Source organism: Pongo pygmaeus, chromosome 16, assembly GCF_028885625.2.
Source record: "Pongo pygmaeus isolate AG05252 chromosome 16, NHGRI_mPonPyg2-v2.0_pri, whole genome shotgun sequence".
Lineage (NCBI taxonomy): Eukaryota > Metazoa > Chordata > Mammalia > Primates > Hominidae > Pongo > Pongo pygmaeus.
This window is the reverse complement of record NC_072389.2, coordinates 57,294,919-57,320,700: the sequence shown is the minus strand read 5'-3', so window position 1 is coordinate 57,320,700 and position 25,782 is coordinate 57,294,919. Positions and strand designations below refer to the sequence as shown.

Below are 25,782 nucleotides of genomic sequence, written 5' to 3'. Positions count from 1 at the left end.
ACCTACTTAGAGTAGAGCTTCTATTGGTTTTTAATTCAATAGTAAACAGGTACTGAAAAGGCTGGGCGCAGGTCAGCGGTTCAGACAACTGTCCACTTGCTGACTAGATCACTAACTGAATGTGCTCTATATAAAACACACCAAAGTACCAAATGGAAAACAGTGCTTGCAAATAAAGTAATTTCATCACCAATACTATGTAGGTGTCTTAACTGAGAAGCAAAGGTGATATTTGCTTGGATTTTATTTGAAAACCCTATTTGATTCATGATCTGCTTCTCCTTAGATATGGACCCCAGTGTAATTACATAATTGGCTCAGCTTTTAAGATTTAAAGCCTCTGTTCCCAAGCTGCAGTGGCTGGAGTAATAGGAAATGAGAAACAAGGCAATCTCATATTGAAGTGGCTACTTAAGGATCCCTAAGGTGTAGTCATGATTTCCAGCCATGCAGTTGTTTGGAATTAGAAATCTTGGTTCCTACTGTAAACTGAACATTGCAAAGCTGGTAGGATTAATTCAGTGGAAGAAACTTGGTTTCTTGCTTGGAGGCATGTGGATGAATAGGAACTCTTGTGCATTGCTGGCAGGAATGTGAGTCAGTACAATCAGTTTTTGGACAGGGATATGGCATCTTCATAGACTTGAAGATATGTAGCAACTCTACTCCTAGGTATCTGCCCTAAAGACACTCTTACACATGTTCACAAGAATTCTCACTGCAAAGATGTTGGTAGAAGCAAAATTTTGGAAGATGTCATTTAAAAAATATGTTGTGGTGTAGCAATTAAAACTAAAGCTATCAGGCAAATGATAAAACAAAGCAGGGGTGGCCATACTCATGTCAGAAAAAAATGTTTTACAGTCAGGCACAATGGCTCACACCTGTAGTTCCAGCACATTGGGAGGCTGAGGAAGATTGCTTGAGCCCAGGGGTTCAAGACCAGCCTGGGTGACATGGGGGAGACCCTGTCTCTATAAACAAATTTTAAAAGTACTATAAAAAAATTTAAAAACTAGCTGGGCATGTTGGCTCATGCCTGTGGCTCCAACTACTCAGGAGGCTGAGGCAGGATTGCCTGAGCCTGGGAAGTCAAGGTTGCAGTGAGCTATGATCATGTCACTGCACTCCAACCTGGGCCACAGAGTAAGACCCTGTCTCAAAGGAAAAAAACAGTCAAAAACTGTCACAAGAGACAGAGTAGAGAACCCAGAAATAAATTCTCATCTATATGGTCAAATGATCTTTGACAAAGGTGCCAGCTACTCCTAGGTACTCAAGAGGTTGAGGTGGGAGGATCACTTGAGCCTAGGTTCAAGGTTGCGGTGAGCTGTGATCACACCACTGCACTTCAGCCTGGGTGGCAGAGAAAGACTTTGCCTCTTTGAGTATTTCATCTTCATTACCCTATAAAGATACTTTGATTGCAAGTGGGGACAAAGTAAATGGCACATAAAATTTTTATTGGAAATTGACTTTACAACTTAGTACTCAGCCTGGGTCACCCTAAAGCAAGCATATTTTATATAAGGGGTTTCAGTTTTACTTTCTTCTTTCTTTGATGACTATGTTTTGCACTTTTTAATGCCAACAAGTCAGATCATTGTGTAGATGGCCACTAAACTGCCAAGGTGACAGTAACGACTGTGGATTAAGTCCAGGAGCCAAGTTTCCCAGTAAGAAAAATCCTAGGCCTCCTTCAGGGAAGACAGCATTTTAGAGTCAAAGCTAATTCTTCTCAAAATGAACATACGTTTGCAAAAAAATGGTTATAGTGGAGGATCAGGGACCAATGTCTGCTGCCCGTAGCTTCCTTTACATCCTGCCTGTCTGATGCTCTCATGACACTCAAAGCCTCCGCACTTGTCACCCCACCCAGCTCCAACTAAAAGTGTCCCATTTTTTTTTTCCCCCACAAATCAATTCTCATGACTGCACTTCAGAACTTGTCCTCTTAAGCTAATTTATGTTTAAATTCATAACGTGACAGTATTCAACCAGAAAATAAATATATGTATATATATACACATGTATATATGGCTTTGTGAATCCAGATGAAGTCAGTTGTTGAGAAGGTAGGTGGGCAGATATTAATAGAATTGGTGTTGCACAAAACAAGGATAAAAGACAAAAAAGAGGCGAAGAGGAGGATGGTTTTATAGCTGGATAGGTAAAAGGGTAAGTTCTTAAGCAAAGATGTATTACAGAGCAAATACTTCTCAAGTTTTCTGACTGCACAGTTCAAAGTTTCAACTACACATTTTACCTTTCTAATATGTGATGGTTTAAGTCAAAAGACTTGAACCTTCTCAGCCTTTCAGACTAGCAATTTATAGCCATAATTCAAAGTGATTCTGGTAGTAATTTTCATTCTAGCAGAAAATTTTCATTAACCCAAGAGTGAAACAGGAGCTGTATTTGCTGGCCATGTTTTATTTGTCCTTTTTCTTCAAACAGGATAACCGAAGATACAGACAGTATTCAATAAAATAAAACAGATGAAACAAATTCTAAGAGACTGCGATGCCACATGCTACGTTTAACCTAATTTTATTCATGCTTGCCTTGGGATGGGGAATAGATCATTCAGTAAAAACATACAGTAAAAACAAAATGTCTTATCATGTACAACTTTTAAACTACAATAATGATGTACCTTAATTACTTCCATGCACACAAGTCTAACATTTGTTTTTTTAAAAAATAAACACAATTAAGACTTCTAGGAGCATTTTATAATAAAGTAATTCCTAATTAATTTTTCTTTGTAGATAGATCAAGCACCTCCAAAATACAAATTCCTATACACAGTGAGCACGTTACTTAAAATGAACACTTAAGTAAATTAAGTACGTGGACAGCCTTAGGATAAGCTGACATTATAGATTCAGCTAGGTAGGCAACAAACCATAGTGCCAAATGGAAAAAGTATATTTGCAAATAAATTTTAAAAACTAAGTTAATTTTTATAATTAAATACAGAAAATATACTGATTTGCTAAAATAAATAAGATGTGATGTATTAACACTTCACTATAAAGAATGCATACCAGAACATTTATAAACAGTGAATGAGTTTTATTAAGAATAGTTTACTACAATAAACGCTGGCTAAATAGAAGTGCATTTTGTGAAGCACTATGGGTGGTATATGTTTTGCCACATACTCTTGTTACCTTGAGGTAGATAACACATGTGTACCAAATTCGGCATTCATTTTCAGTTGCTGCTGGTATCATGTGTTTTAAGAAATGTGTACAGTATGAAAAACTTGAAAATACTCATGAATGAAAAATGTCTTAGGAAAAAAATAGCTATTTTCATGCAATTATGTACAGTCTCACTGTGTAAATTTCAAGGCAAGGTTTGTTTCCTGTAAAACAGATCAATGTTCTATGAGAGAATGTTCTTGTCTTAGTGCATTTCTTTTCTCCTCCTGCATTGCATTATTTTGCTCTAGTCTTTTTGTGTGCAAATGACATGCCAGTTAAAATGAAAACTATCTCACATGTAGAAAGAAAGTTTGGATTTTAAAAAACAAGAACTCATAAAATCCTTACTAAATGACACCATCTGATTCAAGTAAAAAATGACTTAAACACTAGTAATAAAAAAAGACAAAACACATTTCATGAAGAATACAAAGATAAATGTCTGCTGAGTGTTTTAGTTCAGATGTTTCAGAATGCTGCTGTATGTTTGATGAGGAATTTGAGGGGACGATTTCATAGCAGAAGGTGTTAATGTGGCCTGTATTGACTTAAGTGGTGACCCAACTGGACTGTGAAACTGCGGGATGCCTATGGACTCGAGCTGCTTGTTAAAGAGGAACTCCCCACTGTTGTTCAGAAATCCTTCCTCATGTCCTCTCTCCCCAAGCTTCCCATCCTCTACTGGCTCAGTTTCTAGCATTTCAGTATCTTCTTTCCTGCTAAAGAACTTGTCCAAGTAACTAGTGTAAGTGTTTTCCTTCTCAACTTGTTCATCCTTCCTTACCTCACAAAACTGATTTATGAAAAAACAGTCCTCCCCACCATTCACAAACTGGCTGTCCCAAGAAGACTGGTACAAGGCTTCTAATTGAGCCAGATTTGCCATTCCTTTTTCCTGTTTTTCTTGGCTTACTGACTTTGATATCAAACTTTTCAATTCTAGTTGGGACACTGAGCTATTCAAGTCATTTAATTTATCAACAACATCAGTAGGCTCATGCTGGGAACTAAGCTGAATAGTTCCTGCAATAAAGGAATCAAAATCAAATCCCTGATTCTTCTCCCTTTCTTTTCCAGCCAGTTGCTGTGATGCTTCCTCTAGCGCTATCTGAGCTTTAACCAATCCATTCCTTTCACATTTTGATTTGCCTTTCTTATCAGATTTTTCTTTGCTTTGTTCTTTCCAATTGGAAAGATCTATAATAAGCTTGGGTTCATAGTAATGGTTAACTTCACTCTCTCTCCAAACTAAGTTATCTAAATATGATGATGACCTCGTTTTGTAGTTACAAGTATGGCCACACTCCAGATCACAATATTTGTTTTCATGATGATCTGAGTACTGCCAACAAGGCTCAGTAGAGTAATTGGTATCAAAAGCAGGATCCTCCAGATACTTTTCCCGATCTCCATCCAAATATTTTCGGGGATCAACTTGTACTTCTTCTTCATCAGTGACATCGGACAGAGCTCTTGGATCAAGCTGAACTTCATCAATATCAAAGTTGTTATGTACAGGCCAATCATGCTCTGAAAACTGACAATCATGATACCTGAAAAAAATCAATACACTAGTGTTATTCTATGTATATGATTTCATTTTCAAATTCACCGAGTACCTTTTATGTGACAGCACTGTGCTAGGTCTATGAGGGGATAATTATAGAAGAGTAAATATGCCTGCCTTGCCCTACCAGAACTCAGTCTTGATAGGAAAGCTCTGTTAATATATTTGGTAATTGCCAATGAAGTATGTAACTTCATTTCCAATTTGTTTTTTGTCCACCAGTTCCATGCAAACAAAAGACTTCATAGCCACAAAATGCAGATCTCGAATCTCAATCAGGTACCTTACAAATTTTTACTCTACAGTAAGGGCAACTAGAAGAGAAGGAGGTTTGCTGGAAAACTCATCACCATGAATAGCAAAAATCTCCCTGTGTATACGTGTTGCTGAATGTGCTATCCTATTAACTGACATGCACAATCACTGAGGGAAAAGAAAAGAGATTAGATGACTTAGCTAGGTATAATAGAAAATGCAGGTCAGGTGCAGTGGCTCACGCCTGCAATGCTAGCACTTCAGAAGGTCAAGGTGGATGGATCACTTGAGGTCAGGAGTTTGAAACCAGCCTGGCCAACATGGTGAAACCCCCTCTACTAAAAATACAAAAATTAGCTGAACATGGTGGCGGGCGCCTATAGTCCCAGCTAGTAGGGAGGCTGAGGCAGGAGAACTGCTTGAACTCAGGAGGTTGCAGTGAGCAGAGAGATGGCGCCATTGCACTCCAGCCTGGCAACAGAGTGAGACTCTGTCTCAAAAAAGAAAAGAACCATATTTAGGGGGTAGAAATGGACACATGGAGAAAAAAAGTAGTTTGCAGATTTGTGTAAACATACCATACCAATACATCAATATTTGAGGAGGGAGAAAAAAAAATTTCTTCGTAAAATCTTAAGATTAAAAAGATTGTCATTAGTGGTTCCCAAACTTGGCCATACATCAAAATCACCTGATGACTCTATAAGCTACCATCCTACTCTGAAGCAGAATTATATCTAAACTTCCCCAGAAATGTATGTATTTATTTATTTATTTGAAACGGAGTCTCACTCTGTCGCCCAGGCTGGAATGCAGTGGTGCAATCTCGGCTCACTGCAACTGCTGCCTCCCAGGTTCAAGTGATTCTCCTGCCTCAGCCTCCTGAGTAGCTGGGACTACAAGCGCCTGCCATCAAGGCTGGCTTATGTTTGTATTTTTAGTAGAGATGGGGTTTCACCATGTTAGCCAGCTGGTCTCGAACTCCTGACCACAGGTAATTGGCCTGCCTCGGCCTCGCAAAGTGCTAGGATTACAGGCATGAGACACCTCGCCCAGCCAAACTTCCTAGAAATCCAATTATTTCACTTCATGAAACATCAAAATATGGATAACATTATACACTAATGTTTAGACTTTAAAAAGTCTCTTTTACTGAACCTATGTTAAGTGTCCCCAAATTAATTTTGTCATTAGGAAAACATTCAAATACTGGCTGAGTACGGTGATTCATGCCTATAATTTCAGCACTGTGGGAGGCCAAGGCAGGCAGATCACCTGAGGTCAGGAGTTCGAGACCAGCCTGGCCAACATAAAACCCCACCTCTATTAAAAATTAGCCGGGTGCCTGTAATCCCAGCTACTCGGGAGGCTGAGGCAGGACAGTGAGCTGAGATTGCATCACTGCACTCCAGCCTGGGTAACAGAGTGAGATTCCATCTCAAAAAAAAAAAACACACAAACCTGCATCTAACATGAGTCAAATAATTTTTAATGAGTCAAATAATTTTTATCTTAAGATATAACTACCACTGAGACACTGGAGATACTTTATTGGATATGACTGAGTCTTGTCATTTAACATCTTAAATTTTTGACATTCATAAAATGATTCATTTCCAACCTTCAGTTAAAGGACTTTATAAATATGCCTTAATGACTTTGAAAATGTTTCAAAGTAGCATTTAACTTTTCCCATATATCATCTAACCAGTAATTACTTTATTAAATGTTTTAATTAATGGCTATTTATAGATATAAATATTAGGGATCATTACTAAATTTTTCTTTGAGATGGAGTCTTGCTCTATTGCCCAGACTGGAATGCAGTGGCATAATCTCGGCAGCCTCGGCCACCTGGGTTCAAGTGATTTTCCTGCCTCAGCCTCCCAAGTAGTTAGGACTACAGGCGCCTGCCACCACACCTGACTAATTTTTGTATCTTTCCATTACTAAATTTTTAAGACTTCTACATTGTCTTATACATAATTTTTAAAAAACTCACTACATATGGTCCACTGGAAAGTTCAGTAAATATTATTTTTCTAATTTAGGATCAATTTACCTTTCCCAGTTATAAATGTGACTGTGAGTTTCATCCATAAGCAAAATATCATCAACTTCATCTTCAATATGAAAAGGATGGCTTGAAATTGGCTCATCCATTGGAAAAGAATATATGCTCATGTAAGGATGGGAGAGTGCTTCTTCTGCTGTTAACCGATCCATGGGGCTAAATGTCAAAATTTGTTCCAGGAAATCCAGTGCTGCAGAAGAAAAGGTAAAAGTTTTTGAGAAAATAATTGCTTACCTTTAGAAAAACAGTAAATGTTGATCTCATTTATTTCAATGACTAGCTAAGTGATTACCTTAGCACTACATACTACACAACAGGAAATGAGCATCTTAATTGTACTAACAGGTCCCCATCTTATAAAGGGGAAAAATGGACTACACAATTAAAAAGTTAATTTGTCAGAAATAAAACTTACCTGATTTACAACTTAAAAACGATTTTCTAGCTGAGTGTGGTGGCTCACGCCTGTAATCCCGGCCTAATACATAGGTTTTAATCCTAGCTCTGCAAGTCACTGGCTTAACTCAATTACTAGCACTGTAGTGCTGGATAGGCTACTAAAACTTGATGAACATCAGTTTCTTCATGCATAAAGTAGACATAGATATTTCATAAGGTACAAAAATGAGATGTAATCATAGTGTCTGGTATGTAATAAAAGCCCTTTCCCATCCTTCACTGATGAGCTGTTGTACTAATTTCTTGATCTCTGATTCACATCACACTCCAGCATAGTTCACACACTGCCCTTGCGCATCTTAGGACTCTGGTTAACCACAAATCCAGTTCTTCCCATAAAATAGTCTAGTAGGCCTTCCTTAGCTCCTCACGCAGCCTGAAAGCTGTATTTACACCAGCCACACACTTCTATGCCTTATGATATCAACCTTCAACCCTGGATCACCACCACCATCTACCCTCTCTGCTCCCTGGCACACAAAACTGATGAAAACTAGCTGCAATATCCCATACCTGGCTCATTACAAATTCATACTAAACAATTTCATTGTGACCTTTGCTCTCTGGCCTTCTCTTTATGCTCTCGGTCTTCTTTATCACTCTCAATAGACAAACCCACTTCACATTTGTCTCAATCCCTACCTCTTCACTATGGTCACTCACACATCCTCTTATCCTTGCCTTCTAAGTGAGAAAGATGGCCTTTCTCTCTCAAGCCAACCTGTACTCTAGAAAGAACCCTATTCTTTTCTTTAGAAAGATAATTTTAAGACACAGCATCTTTGCTGTTGCCCAGGCTGGAGTGCAATAGCATGATCATAGCTCATTGTATCCTTGAACTCCTGGGCTCAAGGAATCTTCCTGCCTCAGCCTCCTGAACAGCTAGGACTACAGGAATGCTACAATGGTGCTGAACACCATGCTAAGATAGAGAAATATATGGTATACTACAGAAAGGATGAGAGGTAAATATCAAGGGAAATTAACCAGAGTAGGGCTCCTAGGAGTCTTATACGTTCACTCAGACGCACTTAACCCTGTTTGTTTTTTTCCTTCAAAGATCATAAAGAGACTGTGGGGTGAGAACATGTATTCTTTTTACCAAGTTGCCACTGCCTCAGAATGTGCTCTGTCCCAAAATAAAACTCCACTGTTAAGAAGAAAGTAGTATGGAGCATATAATTGATAAATCTTCAGTCTCAGAAACTCCATCCACTCTGCATTCACTTGCTTGCAAGCACAGTGCTGCCACATGTGACTACCAAGGATCTTTGCTCAATGGTTAATAAATCCCAGTCACTGGCCAAATATTCAGTTTAGTTCAAAGATTAAAACATGGTCCCCACCCTAATGAGGGTATGAAAAAGATTCAAATAGCATTATACAGCAAGGTTACAAATGCTTCAACAGCACCGTCCTCTTGATTAGTGACAACCACTCTGAAGTGGATCCAGGTTATCACTGTGCACAGTGTCTCCACCTGGCTGAGCAGAGCCACACCTTATAGAGGGTATGCAGACACCCACCCTGTTCCCCACTCCACCTCCCAATTCAGAATTACTAGTTTGCATTTTAAAAGTGCTCTTTGGCCAGGTGTGGTGGCTTACGCCTGTAATACTACCACTGTGGGAGGCTGAGGCAGAAAGGCTGCATGAGCTCAGGAGTTCAAGACCAGCCCGGGGGACACAGTAAGACTCTGTCTCTATTTTTCAATAAAAAATAAAAATAAAGTGTTCCCACAGAGGACTCATTTAGTTATGAACAGGGATGTTGTGACAGTGGCTACAGGGTTACCAGCAAGGGAGCTAGCAATGGAATTTGTGAAGACAGACTCAAAGACTGATTAAGAATGTGGAACTACTGAAAAGCCTGCAAAACCTGCTGAAACTAAATACAGCAGCTTTCTTTTTATCCAGGCACTTAAAGGAGTTCCAAGTATATCTGAGAGAAAAAATGCCATCATGATTTAGCCCCCAGTGCCTATATTCAAAATACTTGCTACTTGCTCTGAAAAGTGATTCAGAAGAACCAAAAAACAGATCGTAGCCCAAGTACCAGGACAAAAAAAGGGGAAATGAGAGTTGAAGTTTTATGTACACCTTAAGTGTATAAAGACTATTTCAGAGAAAGCCCCATATCTAAGGATAAAAAAGCTCCGGCTTCCCTACACAGATTCTGCCTCACACACAGGCATTAACGTGAGGGTTACTCTCAAGTCACAATACCTTCTCGACTAATTCCTGGAAGCAGCTGAGTTAAAGGTTTGTGTGGCTCAGTCATGTCATTTCTAATGTAAACTGGAATTACGCTGAGAAGCTCCTGACGATCTTCCTCATGTACAACAGGAATAGATTCTAAAATCAGCTGCATCTGTTCAAGTTCATGTGCACCTGAGGTTAAAAAAAAAAAAAATTCCTCAATGTTTACTTATTTCACAATAAACATACTAAACTAATTTAAATATTATAATGACCAGTGAGGGGGAAAAGTTTGAATTGTATCATCAGCGGGTTTCATTGCTTTGACTATCACCAATCTACTTATCTGTTTCAATTTCTGCTTACTGATGTATTTAGTTTTAGCTGCTTTGTTTCCACAGGGAACTGACTCTTTAAGTTTGGTCTCATATTAAGGTTATCACAAACTAGTGAAAAAAAAAAAGCAACTGAGATTCAAGAGATCTGGATTCTGGTCTTAACTGTACCACTAATTAACTGGCTATAACTTCAGAGACAATAGCTAACATCTCTTAAGACTTTATTTCAACATCAATGAAATGAAGGGTTGGACTAGACTTGTAAAACGGGAAGTTTTATAGTTCTATGTTAGGGCTCAGTTAGCATTTCTAGGCTGTTAGGCAATTAAAGAAATAAAGGGGGAAACTTTAGGCTAAATAGGTGACTTTTAAAAATTCTATTTGCTGTACTCCAGCATGGATGACAGTGAGACCCTGTCTCAAAAACAAAAAATAAAAATTCCACTTGCCTTTCCTTTAATGTCTATAAATTCATTGAACATTCAAAATTCTTTTTAGTTCCTTGAGAATAGTTATGAAACAAAACAGACCAAGTGCCTGCCTTCATGGATCTTACAATCTTGTGGATAAGGACAGATAATTCTGTAAAGTAGGTCTTATGGTGACATATGCTATAAAGAAAAAGAGAGTAAGCTAAGGGTGATAGCACTGTCGGGAAAAATAGGGTTGTTAATACCTTTTTAAAGTCAAGAGTTCGAGACCAGCCTGGCCAACATGGTAAAACCTCATCTCTACTAAAAATACAAAAATTAGCCAGGCAAGCTTGGCACATGCCTGTAGTCCCAGCTACTCGGGAGGCTGAAGCACAAGAATTGCTTGAACCCTGGAGGAGAAGGTTGCAGTAAGCCAAGATCTTGTCACTGCACTCTAGCCTGGGCAACAATGAGACTTTTTTTTTTTTTTTTTTTTTGAGACAAAGGAAGGCCTCACTAAAGTGGAAAATTAAGGAAGTGAGGAATACAACAAATATTCATATGGAAGAAAGAAAGGAGTTCTAGGAAGATAGAGAGAAGCCCAGAGGAGAGAGGCGGGTTGGTATGTCCAAGAAACAACAATTAGACAAGTGTAGCAAAAGCAGAGTACCTTGGGGCAGATAGTGAGAGATAAGTCAGAGTGGTACTAGAACAAAGGGTTTGCTTTACCCTGAGTTTGATGGAAAGCCATCACACAGTTTGAGCAGAGATGACATGATCTACCTTATCTTTCAACAGGACCACTCTGGCTGCGATGTGGTAACTAAAGACAGCAAATACTGAAGCAGGAAAGAGAAGGTCCTTCTAACAGGAGAGACATAATGGCTGACTGGACTTGGGGAGGGATAGTAAGAGCGACAGTAACAAGCTGTTAAGAGTCTGGATATAGTTTGAAGAAAGAGCCCACAGGGTCTGTGCTAACAGAAATGAAGGACAATGACAAGATTTTTGTCTAAGCAACTGAAAAATGGAGGTACTGGTTTGCTAACATGAGTGAAAACGAAGTATGAGGAAGAAATATCGGGGGCCCAGTTCTGGGTAGGTTAACTTTGTTATTAGACATCTGAGTGGAGATACTGAGTTAAGGAACCTGGAATTCAGACGAGAGGTCAGGGCTGATCATCAGATATAGATAATTGTTAAAGGAATGAAAAAGAATGAGACTGCCCAGGGACTAAGTGAAGCCAGCGAAGCAGGGAGTCCAAGGACTGAATGTGGGATACTCCCAACATGAGGAGAAAAGAGAACCGGCAAGGGTGACTGGAAAGAGTAGCGTGCCCAAAGACAGCTGAAAAAGCACCTGAAGAGGTGAAGATCAATTGCAACAAATGCTGGAGATGGCTCAAAATGACGACTTAGAATTCATAAGGGATTTAGCATTATGGAGATCACTGGTGACCTGTGGAGAGTGGTTTCTGGTGGAGGACCAAGCCTGACTGGACAGGGTGAAAGACAGAATGTAAGCAGAGGAATTAAGAGCAGCAAGGATGCATGCATCTTTTGAGAAGTTTTACATCCAAAGAGTACAGTAGTATGTGGCAGTAGCTGAGGGACTGTGGGGTCAGGACAGATTATTTTGTAAGACTGGAAAAATTCTATCAATGTTTGAATGAATACTGATAAAAGTGATCTAGCAGAAGAGGTAAAGTGAAGATGCAAGAGATAAAAGTGCTACAGCAGGAAAGAGGGAAAATACTGCCCAAGTACAAGTGTTAACCTGGGACAGGAACACCTACAGAGAGACAATCTGGACACACAAGAGAAATGCACCAAAAAATAAGACTATATAACACTTTCTACAGGCTAAAAATACACTGATTTCCAATGAATGCTTGGTCCTTACCTTTTGTTGCTCTGTTCATTTGCAGCTTATACCTAATAACCACTCAGATTTCCCTTCATGTTTTTACTGAATGGTTCACTGACAAAAATCAATAAAGCACCTGGCAACTAAAAACAAACTACAACCTAGATCTTTCCAATCATTTCACAAACTATTCCTATTAAATGTGAAACTATGCTACTTAAGAGTTTTAAAACAAATCCAATTATTTTTATTCCTATATTTAATGTCTGAATGTGCACTGAACATTTAAAAACAAACATTTAAAAATACACAAATATAGCTGACAGCAGTGGCTCACACCTGTAATCCCAGCACTTTGGAAGGCTAAGGCAGATAATCACCTGAGGTCAGGAGTTCAACACCAACCTGACCAATACGGTGAAATCCTGTCTCTACTAAAATTTCAAAAATTAGCCGGGCATGGGGGCATGCACCTATAGTCCCAGCTACTCGGGAGGCTGAGGCAGGAGAATCGCTTGAACCCAGGAGGAGGAGGTTTCAGTTAGCTGAGCTCACGCAACTGCACTCCAGCCTAGGCGACAGAGCAAGACTCCTCAAAAAACAAAACCTTTGTATAATCCATGCAGCAGCAGTAGGTACTGAACTCATTTCTATGACTTGGAGCAAGACCAAATGATTTTTCATTATATAGACTTAAATTTGTTTTTGTTCTAAGACAAAGTCTTACTCTGTTGCTCAGGCTGGAGTAAGTGGCATGATCACAGCTCACTGTAGCCTTGACCTGCCAGGCTCAAGCAATTCTCCCACCTGAGCCCCTTGAATAGCTGGGACCACAGGTGTGTGCCACCACACCCAGCTACATTTTTGTTTTTTGTCAAGACAGGGTCTCACTATGTTGCCCAGCCTGGTCTCGAACTCCTGGGCTCAAGTGATCCTCTGGTCTCAGCCTCCAAAAGTGCTGGGATTACATGTATGAGCCACCACACCTGGCTTGTTTTTCTGACTCGTTACAGTGGTGGCTTTAAAATGTGTCCACTTGGCTGGACACGGTGGCTCCTGCCTGTAATCCCAGCACTGTGGGAGGCCAAGGCAAACAGATCACCTGAGGTCAGGAGTTTGAGACTGGCCTGGCCAAAAGGGTGAAACTACTAAAAATACAAAAGTTAGCTGGGTGTGGTGGCAGACGCCTGTAATCTCAGCTACTTGAGAGGCTGAGGCAGGAGAGTCGCTTGAACCCGGGAGGCGGAGGTTGCAGTGAGCCAAGATTGCACCATTGTACAATTGTTGCCTAGGAAACAAAAGCAAGACTCCGTCTCGGGAAAAAAAAATAATTATATATATATGTGTATATATATACGTGTGTGTATATATATATGTGTGTGTATATAGTGTGTATATATATATGTGTATATATATATATATACACATATATATATACACTTTACCCTTGTTCATTCAAGAAGGTAAAAAATGAAAAAAAAAAAAGGTCTAAAAATTCTTTTGATACTCCTCCCTTTAAAGGGTGGAACTGAACTCCGCTCCCATTGACCATGAAGTGTATTTAGTGACTCACTTCTAACACATAAAGCTAAAGTTGACAGTATGTAACTTTTGAGACTTGGTCACAAAAAGATATTTTACATGTGTGGTCAACTGATTTTTTATGAAAGTGTCAAGATAATTCAATGGAGAAAGAATCTTTTCAACAAATGGTGCCAGGACAAGAGGATGTCCACATGCAAAAGAACGTGTAAAAGTTAATCCCTTCCCCTCCCACCCATCCCCAATACAGAGTCTCGCTCTCTTGGCCAGGATGGAGTGCAGTGGCAAGATCTCGGCTCACTGCAACCTCCATCTCCCAGGTTCAAGCGATTCTCCTGCCTCAGCCTCCCGAGTAGCTGGGATTGTAGGTGCACGCCACCACGCCCAGCTAATTTTTGTATTTTTAGTAGAGACAGGGTTTCACCATGTTGGCCAGGCTGTTCTCAAACTCCTGACCTCAGGTGATCCACTTGCCTCCGCATCCCAAAGTGTTGGGATTACAGGTGTGAGCCACCGTGCCCAGCTGTAAAAGTTAATCCTATAAAACTCTCAGAAGACAACACAGGAGAAAACATCCATGACCTTGGGTCAGGCAATTATTCCTCAGACATGACACCAAAAACAAAAGAGACAAAAGAAAAAGGTAACTGGACTTCAGAATTAAAATCTTCTTTCAGGCCTGGCGTAGTGGCTCACACCTGTAATCCCAGGACTTTGGGAGGCTGAGGCGAGTGGATCATGAGGTCAGGAGTTCGAGATCAGCCTGACCAACGTGGTGAACCCCGTCTCTACTAAAAATACAAAAATCAGCTGGGCATGGTGGTGTGTGCCTGTAATCCCAGCTACTCAGGAGGCTGAGGGAGGAGAATCACTTGAACCCAGGAGGGAGAAGTTGCAGTGAGCCGAGATCATGCCACTGTACTCCAGCCTAGGCGAGAGAGCAAGACTCTGTCTCAAAAAATCAATCAATCAATCAATCAATCTTGTTTCAAAAGACACTATAAAGAAAGGAAAAAAAACCTACAGAATAGGAGAAAATACATGTAAATCACAGAAGATTTGTATTCAGAATTATGTAAAGAATTCTTACAACTCAATAATAAAAAGACAACCCAATTTAAAAAATGGGCAATAGATCTGGACAGACATTCAATCATCCATTAGTTATTAGGGAAATGCAAATCAAAACCACAATGAGGCCGGGTGCAATGGCTCCCGCCTGTAATCCCTGCACTTTGGGAGGCCAAGGCGACAGATCACTTGAGGTTAGGAGTTCGAGACCAGCCTGGCCAACATGGTGAAACCCCGTCTCTACTAAAAACACAAAAATTAGCTGGGCGTGGTGGCGCATGCCTTTGTAATCCCAGCTACTCGGGAGGCTGAGGGCAGGAGAACTGCTTGAACCTGGGAGGCAGCGGTTGCAGTGAGCCAAGATCACACCACTGCATTCCAGCCTGGATGACAAAGCGAGACTCCGTCTCGAAGAAAAAAAAAACCACAATGAGATACTACTTCATACCCGATAGGATGGCTATACTCAAAAAGACAAAATTTAACTCTAATGCATTGGTGGTGGGAATGTAAAATGGTACAGCTGCACTGGGAAACTGTTCTTCAAAAAGTTAAACAGTTACCACACGACCCAGCAATTCCACTCCTAGGTATATACACCCAAGAGAACTGAAAACATATTTTCACACAAAAACTTGTACACAAATATTTACAGCAGCATAATTCATAACCAAGAAGTAGAAACCCAAATGTCCATCAACTGAGGAATGGATAAAAAGCATGTGGTATATCCATATAGCAGAATACTATTTGCCCATAAAAAGGAAAAAAGTACTAACATATGCCACAACATGGGTAAACCTCCCAAATATTGCTACATCAAAGAAGCCTGTCACAAAGTCCAAATGTTATCTGAAACAACCAGAGCAGGCAAATCCATAGAGACATAAAGTAGATTAGTGGATGCCAGGGGCTGGGGGAAAGAGGAAATGAGAAGTGACTGATAATTGTTTGCAGGATCTTTCAGGAGCCAAGACAGTCTTCCAAAATTAGATAGTGGTAATGGTTACACAACTCTGTAAATATACTAAAAAATATGGAACTATATAATTTAAATAAATTGTATGATATGTGAATTATATAACAATACAACTTTTAAAAAAAAGATACACTGGCTTTCTCCTTGCTGTCTTTTGGATCACTGGTTCTAGAGGAGGCCAGCCACCATATTATGAAGACACTCAAGCAGTCCTATGGAGAAGCCCACATGGTGAGGAACCGAAGCCTCTTGGTAACTGTCATGTAAGTAAGCTATCTAGAAGTGGATCCTCCTGCCTTGGTCAAGCCTTCAGCATAACTGCTGCCCTTACCAACATCTTGACTGAGAAAACATGAGCTAGAACCACCCAGCTAAACCACTCCCATATTTTGACACACAGAAACTGTAAAACGTTAATAAATGTTTGTTGTTTAAGCTACTAAGTTTTGGAGTAATTTGTCACACTGCAACAAACAGAATTGTTTATATATGCTGGAAGGCACTTGATATCAGGAACATAACCTCCAATCACAGTATTGTTCCTAAGCAAAAATCAATCCATTTAATAATTTAGTTTCCAGGAATCCCTCTGAATTTCAATTTAGAAAACTATCATACATCTTAGATTTTTTTTTTTTTTTTTTTTTTTTTTGAGACAGAGTCTCTGTCGCCCAGGCTGGATTGCAATGGCGCGATCCCAGCTCACTGCAACCTCTGCCTCCCAGGTTCAAGCAATTATCGTGCCTCAGCCTCCCCAGTAGCTGGGATTACAGGTGTGCGCCACCATGCCCAGCTAATTTTTGTATTTTTAGTAGAGACGGAGTTTCACCATGTTGGCCAGGCTGGTCTCAAACTCCTGACCTCAAGTGATCTGCCCACCTTGGCCTCCCAAAGTACTGGGATTACAGGCGTGAGCCACTGGGCCCAGACAGAAATTTTAGATAAATATTAGAAAAAATTGTGAAGAGCTGGCTGGCTGTTATATAAACTAAGTACTGGCATTAACATACTTAAAAGACATTTATGCACGCTGTCCTTTCTTCACCAGTGCTCTCCTATGTACACTAATATTTCTTATGTAAATAGACTCTGGCCTATTTCTTTCCTTCTGCTCTTAGCACAGTCTGGGGGTCTGGGGGAACCACTCTAAAAATGGGTATACAGGGCTGGGTGCGGTGGCTCACACCTGTAATCCCAGTACTTTGGGAGGCCGAGGCGGGTGGATCACGAGGTCAGGAGATCGAGACCATCCTGGCTAACATGGTGAAACCCCATCTCTACTAAAAATACAAAAAATTAGCCGGGCGAGGGGGCGGGCGCCTATTGTCCCAGCTACTCGGTAGGCTGAGGCAGGAGAATGGTGTGAACCTGGGAGGCGGAGCTTGCAGTGAGCAGAGATCGCACCACTGTACTCCAGCCTGGGTGACAGAGCGAGACTCCGTCTCAGAAAAAAAAAATGGGTATAGAGGGGAAAAAGGTTATGTCAAAAGACAGAAAAAGGCCTTAATCACTATCACACCACTTTCCCAACTAAAAAATCTTCAGTACTCCTACTATTCCTTACTTTTCCATATGGAAAGTCCTCTGCCTACTTTCTAAATACTTTCTAGTATTCTGACCCCATCTTAACTAGTCATAAATATGTTTATTATTTGACAACTTGCATGAATCTCAGATTCATGAATGCACCAGGCTTATACTTTTATTTATATGGGTACCCTTAAATAACACATTTTCTCTCTTCCCCAATTAAAATTCTTCACTATTTCTAAATCGTGAAAAATCTGTTTGACTCCATAATGCCTTCCATTCCAGCAATCACTGATGCATAGCTTCTCTAAGTTTATAGCTCTAGTCTATACTAAATAATTTTATACAGACGTATGCTTTGCTTTATGACACAAGACATTTTTCATGGATTACTCACCTCATCTTGACAAAGTCCTCTCTCACACACTTCTTTAGACTTCTAAATAGCACCAAACTTAACAAAAAATTACTTGTTTGGTTGTTTATAGGGGGAGGGGACCAAGAAAAATTTGTTGGATTTTCAACAATGGCTTAAAATTTTCACCAGGAAGTGATGATACTGACAGAATTAGGCAACTCAAATATCAACACAAATTACCAACAAGTATTATGGGTCCACAAAATATGAAATTATATTTAAACAGGAGTTCTGATAATTTATGAAGTGACCAATTTAGTGAGTATGTGAATAAGTTTTCTCAATTTTTTTATTAAAAACGCCAATTTATCTGTTCATTTTAGTATTCCAGATCATAACAAATTATTTTAAATCTTACATGAATCTTGCTTCAGAGATAAAATGCAAAATTACTTCTCTTTGGGAAAATTTTTCCCCCACAAAATACTAACCTGCAAAAAGGGTTTTACCAGTCAGCATTTCAGCAAAGATGCAGCCTGCAGCCCACATGTCAATGGCTTTAGTATAATTATTAGGAGAAAGTAAAAGACGTGGAGATCTGTACCATTTAGTAACCAATCCTTCAGAAAGATGACCCTATAAAAGAAACAAAAAACATACTTTTTTTACTTTAGCTAAAGAACAGTACTTACAACTTGATTAAAGAAGCCTTAATCTGCCCAGCATGGTGGCTCATGCCTGTAATCCCAGCATTTTGGGAAACCAAGGCAGGCGGATCACCCAAGGTCGGGAGTTCGAGACCAGTCTGACCAACACGGAGAAACCCCATCTCTACTAAAAATACAAAATTAGCCAGGTGTGGTGGTGCATGCCTGTAATCCCAGCTACTTGGGAGGCTGAGCCAGGAGAATCGCTTGAACCCGGGAGGTAGAGGTTGTGGTGAGCCAAGATTGTGCCATTGCACTCCAGCCTGGACAACAAGAGCGAAACTCCGTCTCAAAAAAAAAAAAAAAAAGAATCCTTAATCTTTAACCCCAGCACTTTGGGAGGCCGAGGTAGGTGGATCACTTGAGGTCAGGAATTTGAGACCAGCCTGGGCAACATGGTGAAACTCCATCTCTACTAAAAACACAAGAATTAGCCTGGCATGGTGGCACACGCCTGTAGTCCCAGCTACTTGGGAGGCTGAGGTGGGAGGATCACTTAAGCGCAGGAGACAGAGGTTGCAATGAGCCAAGAGCAAGACCCTGTCTAAAAAAAAAAAAATTATACAACTCTAGTTATAGTGTTAATTCTAGGCCACACATTCAAAGCATTTTTCAGAAGATGAGCTGGTTTACACTCAAAGTCTTGAGATAATCAAAGAACAAGTATGCTTCAAGTCAGAACAGTAGGGAAGAGCTATAAACTGATGTCTACCTCCTTATTGACCTCTACTATAAATCCCATTCATAACCTATTCAACTACTTTACAATTACAAAGCACCTTATAAAACCTTATACATATATTGCCTTATTTCATCCTCAAAACTACCCTGAGAGATTGTGATGGTAGATATTAACTCCATTTTATAGGTGTGATGACTGAGAGATTAAGGGATCTGCTTCAAGTCACATAGCTAGCTGGATGTAGAAATGGAGTCAATTTTATATAGTGTAAGTCTTAGTTCAGTGCTCTATCCACAATATTTCACTGTGGATGTCGTCAGTGTAATACTCATCTCTTTTCCTTTTTCTCTAGGAAAAAAAAGTGTCTGTGTTGCCCAGGTTGGTCTCAAACTCCTGGCCTCAAGTGATCCTCCTGCCCCGGCCTCCTAAAGTGCTGAGATTATAGGCAGAAGCCACCGCGCTTCCAGCCTAGAACTCATTTTCTACAAAATATCTTTTTTGTTTTGAAATGGAGTTTTGCTCTTGTTGCCCAGGCTGGAGTGCATTGGTGCGATCTCAGCTCTTTGCAACCTCCACCTCCCGGATTCTCCTGCTTCAGCCTCCCGAGTAGCTGGAATTACAGACATGCACCACCAGGCACAGCTAATTTTGTATTTTTAGGAGAGACAGGGTTTTACCATGTTGTCAGGCTGGTCTCAAACTCCTGACCTCAGGTGATCCGCCTGCCTCAGCCTCCCAAAATGCTGAGATTACAGGTGTGAGCCACTGCACCTGGCCCAAGTAAAAATACTTAATGTGGGCTGGGCGTGGTGGCGGGCACCTGTAATCCCAGCTACTTGGGAGGCTGAGGCAGGAGAATTGCTTGAACCCAGGAGGCGGAGGTTGCAATGAGCTGAGATCACACTATTGCACTCCAGCCTTGGTGACAAAAGCACAACTCAATTTCAAAAAAATAAATAAATAAAAATAAAAATAATCTTAATGTGAAACAGCATGTATGAAGATTTGTCTTAGGCATGTACTGTGGAAAGCTAACAAAGCAGGGCTCCCAGGGGTTCTTTACAACCAAAGCGGCTCCACCTCTCTATTTTAAACATCAGGGTCCCACATAAGATTTCATTTCAAAACTAAAAGACCAAGGTTCAGCTTGAAAAATATTAAATTCTTGTATTAAGGCAATTTACTATCTAAGACGAAGTTGCTGTGAATCTTTTTGGCTATACTTATTACCAATTGTTTATGTGAATTTAGATTTCAAGCTAAATTTAGTTTAAACAAAGCAGAACTGAATAGTACAGGCTCAAAGAGACAAAAGAAGACATAAGCTTGGGTGTGCTGACATGCACCTTTAGCCTCAGCTATTCAGGAGGCTGAGGCCAGAGGATCACTTGAGCCCAGAAGTTTGACGCCAGCCTGAGCAACACAGCAAGATCTTGTCACTAAAAACTATAAAAAAAAAAAAAAAAAAAAGGCTGGGCATGGTGGCTCACACCTGTAATCCTAGCATTTTGGGAGGCTGACCCAGGCAGATCACTGGAGGCTAGGAGTTCAAGACCAGCCTGGCCAACATGGTGAAGCCCTGTCTACTAAAAATACAAAAAAATTAGCTGGGCGTGATGGCATGCACCTGTAATCCCAGCTACTTGGGAGGCTGAGGTACAAGAATCGCTTGAATCCAGGGGATGAAGGTTGCAGTGAGCCGAGATGGCGCCACTGCACTCCACCCTTTGCGACAGAGTGAGACTCTGTCTCAAAAACAAAAGACCTAAAGTTGAAATAGCATCGCCTCTTACCACAATTCTGTCCCAAAGAAAGAAGAGTATATTCCACTTTTAAATAGCTAAGGGAGAATTTCATTTATAATAAATTACCATATATTAGAACTTCATTATAATAACCACGTATTTTTAGAAATTTGTATTTAATTATCCCACTCCACCTTCATTTCAAACAGAGAGACTTGTTTCAGAAAAAAGGCATATGTAAAGTTTAATAAGATTAAAAATTCTGCCACAATATACAAAGAAAATATAAGTACCTATTCCTGATTAGGTGTATCAGTTTAAAGGTCTGTCTCAGCTGGTTTTCTCTACATACCTTATGGGAATAATGAGGATCCATGATCCGTGCAAGACCAAAGTCACCTATCTTCAGCACCAAGTCTTCAGTATTAATGAAAAGATTAGCTGGTTTGAGATCTCTGTGCAGTACATTTGCAGAGTGAATATACTTGAGCCCCCGTAGCAGCTGATACATGAAAAGCCTGGCATGCTCTTCCAGTAAAGGGCCCTGCTCCAGCACATTAGCCAAGTCTGTCTCCATGTACTCCTGAACAATGTAAACACTGTTCAGTTCCGTAAGAGAGCCCACATCGTCTGTTAATTGGCTTCCACTGGGACCAAGAATTTCAAACACTTTCACAATGTTATCATGGTCAAGTCTTCTAATAATTTTGATTTCACGTAGAGCATGTTTGACACTCTGGGGATCAGTAAGGACAATTTTCTTGATGGCTACTCTTTTGTCACAGTCATTGTCTACAGCAGAAAAAACCAGGCCATTGCCTCCACAACCCAATGGTTTTAAGTCCATATACCTAGAACCCAGATCAAAACCATGAATGTTCATGAGACTTTCAAATTTCTCTGCCATTTTGAAACCCTTACTATTGCCTTTTCCTTTCAAATTGAACTTGTGTAAACAAAGAAGAAAACTGGCATCAAAAGGAAAGATCTTTCAAAAAGGGAGAAGAAAAATAATTATGCTTCCACAGCAAGATGGTTTCTTGATGTTCATTGCATATGCCAAACAGGCCTGTCGAGTTCCCCTTAGATTTAAAGCTCAAAAAGCTCTACTCATATTGAGAATTAAAAAGATTGCAGTATTCATAGTTCAAGAAAGGGGCAGCAACTCTGCAGACATTTAACGAAAACAAGAAACTCAAACGGAATGAAATGACATACTGTGCACTCAGATTACCGTGCTAAACGATTTAACATTTAACAAAAATGTGAATAAATATGCACACAACAGGCTTCTATGAACATTCTCCTCACAGTGCAGATACATTCAGTGTTGGACTGGTCCTGAGCAGCATCATTCTAAGGTGCTGGTAAGCACTATTTCCGTTTTGCTTCTTTTCTTCCTTTGTTGCTATATATTTATTTCAACAGGAAGCCCTGGTGGCTGTTGGTTAACAGAAGATGTCTTTTGTTAGTGATCAGGTGGCTCCAGCTCACCACAATCACAATCAAAGCTACCGTCCATCTTACTCTGATACAACCTGGGGGGATGAGAAAAAGAAGAGAGTCACCATTGCAGGAAATACTCTTTTCTTCAAATTTGTCGTATGACACAAACTGGACATTTAGCAATAAACTACTACTGGTACATTAAACTTAATTATGGTCATTAAGTGACAAATTACCCTTAATCAAAAATAGCTTACAAAAATGTTATGAGCAATTCACACACATTGGCCCGGGCTCCAGATTTCACTACACTAGATTCTTGGTAACACTTAGGCTCATTAGGTTGTACCATTTCTGAAATGCCAACAAGTGTGGGAAGGTTCATAATATTTTTATAGAACTTGAGTTTTATGAGGGGTAAAACATTAGTAACATCTATCTAAAAGAATATATAAGAAGCCTGCAATGTGTTTGTTAAAGAGCATGTTTACTTATTAACTATGCCTATCAACATCCAATGAACAAAAATCTAACAGCACAAATATACAAATAATGTTCTTCAATTTATAAGAGTAAACTCGAACAATGAATAATACCTATGAAAAGGTATTTAATGTGACTGATAGGAAAAGATTATCTTAAGAAAACATTTCAGATTGAAAAAATATGCTTCTCTGTTAATGTCAAGTCTGAGGAGTATAGAAAAACAAACTTTCACACAATAGTGGTTGGAGTTTAAATTAGTAAAAACTTCAGAGCGATTTGGCATAAACATATAAATGAATAAATAAATAGCATACTCTATGACCCGGCCATTTTTCTTCACAGTAAACTCCGTAGAGAAAGAAATGCTCATTTTTTTTGGTAAAGAAAATTAGAAACAACCTAAACTTCATAAAATAGGAGAACAGATAAGTAGTTATATGCATGCAAAATAGTTTTTTTTGGTAAGTATGTATGCATATTGCAAAAGTTAAAAAAAAATGGAAAAAAAAATGAGACAAATACCAAATTCATAATGATTACCTGGAGGTTATTAAGGAAAGAGACCAGAATCATTTCTCTGCATTTTAATGTGTTATTTATTTTAAAATAACAAGCATGGCAGATTACTAGAATCTTATAGAGCTGGGTGGTATGTATATGAAGGTTCATTATATTGATCTCTGTACACTTAAAATATTTCATACTTAAAAAAATATCCTATAAAAGGGCAGGAAAAAATAGCCTCAACTCCAGTAGATGGTTCCCTAGCCAGCCTGAAAAAAAATAAATGCAACTTGGTTCTTTCAGTTTCTTAATGGCCTAATTGCAGAGCACCCAGAGTACCAGATATGAGGCATTATGGAAAATCAGGTGGTCAGAATTCCTAACAAATAAGACCAGAAAATATTTTAGGCAGAAAGAATAAAGCCACCAATTTATTCATTTAATATATAAACATATATTTAGCAACTACTATATGCTAGGCAGGAGCAAACCTGATATGAGCAAAAGGATTCTGGCCCTCAGTAAACTCAACTGATTGTCCAATAGGAGAAAGACAGCTTTAATAAAAACTGATACTTACTATATCCCTCAGTTCTTTTAATAAATAAGAATGGGTCTTGTATCTGCTTAATATCATGAAGGACAGTAATAGTATAATAGCTTTCTTTTACTGTAACAGAAACGGCTTCTCTTGTCTACAAGTTTTTCTCTGCTTCTCAGAAATCAGCCCTCCTAGCCCGCCAAAAAAAAAAAAAAAAGGTCCTAAAAATTCTGTAGCTTACCAGTCTATTTGTAATAAAACACTTAAAAGTTGAAGTTTGTGAATAAACTTTTGAATTAAAAAAAAAATCTCAAGGCCGGACACAGTGGCTCACGCCTGTAATCCCAACACTTTGGGAGGCCGAGGCAGGCAGATCATGAGGTCAGAAGTTCAAGACCAGCCTGGCCAATATGGTGAAACCCCGTCTCTACTAAAAATACAAAAAGTAGCCAGGCGTGGTGGCGCATGCCTGTAGTCCCAGCTACTCGGGAGGGTAGGGCAGGATAATCACTTGAACCAGGGAGGTACAGGTTGCAGTGAGCCGAGATCGTGCCATTGCACTCCAGCCTGGGTGACAGAGCAAGACTCTGCCTCAAAAAAAAAAAAAAAAAAATTCGAATAACTTAAGTCCAACATATCATTTGCCGTTATCTAGCTGAGCCATTAGTCTGTCTTTGGTCTTTAGACAGTGGGATTTTCAATGTTGTTATATGATCTAGCTCATGTGATAATGGAAATAAGTAATAAAAATAAATTTTTGCGGCCAGGCGTAGTGGCTCACGCCTGTAATCCCAGCACTTTGGGAGGCCAAGGCAGGTGGATCTCCTCAGGTCGTGAGTTCGAGACCAGCCTGACCAACATGGAGAAACCCCGTCTCTACTAAAAATACAAAAATTAGCCCAGCGTGGTGATAGGTGCCTGTAATCCCAGCTACTCGGGAGGCTGAGGCAGGAGAATCGCTTGGACCTGGGAGGTGGAGGTTGCAGTGAGGTGAGATCACGCCACTGCACTCCAACCTGGGCAACAGAGCAAGACTCCGTCTCAAAAATAAATAAATAAATAATAAAAATAATTTTTGTATTGGTAAAAAAGTTTCAGATTTTTAAAAAGGGATTTAATACTGCATGTCTCCCTCCCACCAAGTTTTTTTCTGTTTGTACACATCTTGATTCTTCCTGCTCGCTCCCCACTAAATACCCTACGAAAACCAGTTTGTTTTTTGAGACAGGGTATTGCTCTGTCACCCAGGCCAGAGTGTAGTGGCGTGATCACCACTCACTGCAACCTCTGCATTCTGGGCTCAAGCGATCCTCCCACCTCAGCCCCTCAACCCCTCAGCCCCCCAAGGAGCTGGGACTATGGGCAGGAGTCACCACACCTGGCTAATTTTTGTATTTTTTGAAGAGACGGGGTTTCACTATGTTTCCCAGGCTGGTCAAGAAAACCAGTATTTCTCAAAGGCTCCACTATTTCCAAAATTTTACATCTCTAGTCTCTACCTGAAATAGAATGTTTGTTCACGCCTACCTTCTTGCCTTAACGTAGACAATTCCTTAAAGCTCAGTCATGTTTTACATTTCTGATAAATGTACACTGTAAAGTCAGTTCTATAGACAAATGAAATGAGAACAGTAAGATCTCCAAGTTCTCTCTCAAACTTCTAGTCCACTAGCAATCTAGTCAAGCACAAATAATGCTTTGTCAAAAATTACACCACTGTTATCTGACAGAATAGCACTATAGTAGGAGTTGTAGCCAGATTAGGAAAGCCATGAAAATGAGAGATCCTTACTCAAGACCCCCATCCA

At 39.8% G+C, this 25,782-nt stretch overlaps 1 protein-coding gene across 10 annotated transcripts in view; it reads right to left on the bottom strand.

Annotated features, from left to right (window-relative positions):
- Positions 1-2,534: 2,534 nt before the first annotated feature.
- MAPK6 (mitogen-activated protein kinase 6) overlaps positions 2,535-25,782 on the bottom strand; it is a 49,053-nt gene continuing 25,805 nt past the window's right edge. For 5 of the 10 annotated variants that reach the window (XM_054451729.2, XM_054451731.2, XM_054451733.2 and 2 more), the window contains 5 exons: positions 21,350-22,535; positions 18,355-18,499; positions 9,793-9,957; positions 7,097-7,298; positions 2,535-4,765 (listed from right to left, as the gene is read on the bottom strand). In XM_054451729.2, coding sequence (XP_054307704.1) covers positions 3,667-4,765; positions 7,097-7,298; positions 9,793-9,957; positions 18,355-18,499; positions 21,350-21,904 — 2,166 coding nt within the window. In that variant the 5' untranslated portion in view covers positions 21,905-22,535 and the 3' untranslated portion in view covers positions 2,535-3,666. Of the gene's footprint in view, positions 4,766-7,096; positions 7,299-9,792; positions 9,958-16,632; positions 16,652-17,664; positions 18,500-21,349; positions 22,536-25,782 lie in introns of those variants that run through there. The other 5 variants (XM_054451735.2, XM_054451734.2, XM_063652243.1 and 2 more) reach the window with 2 other exon arrangements.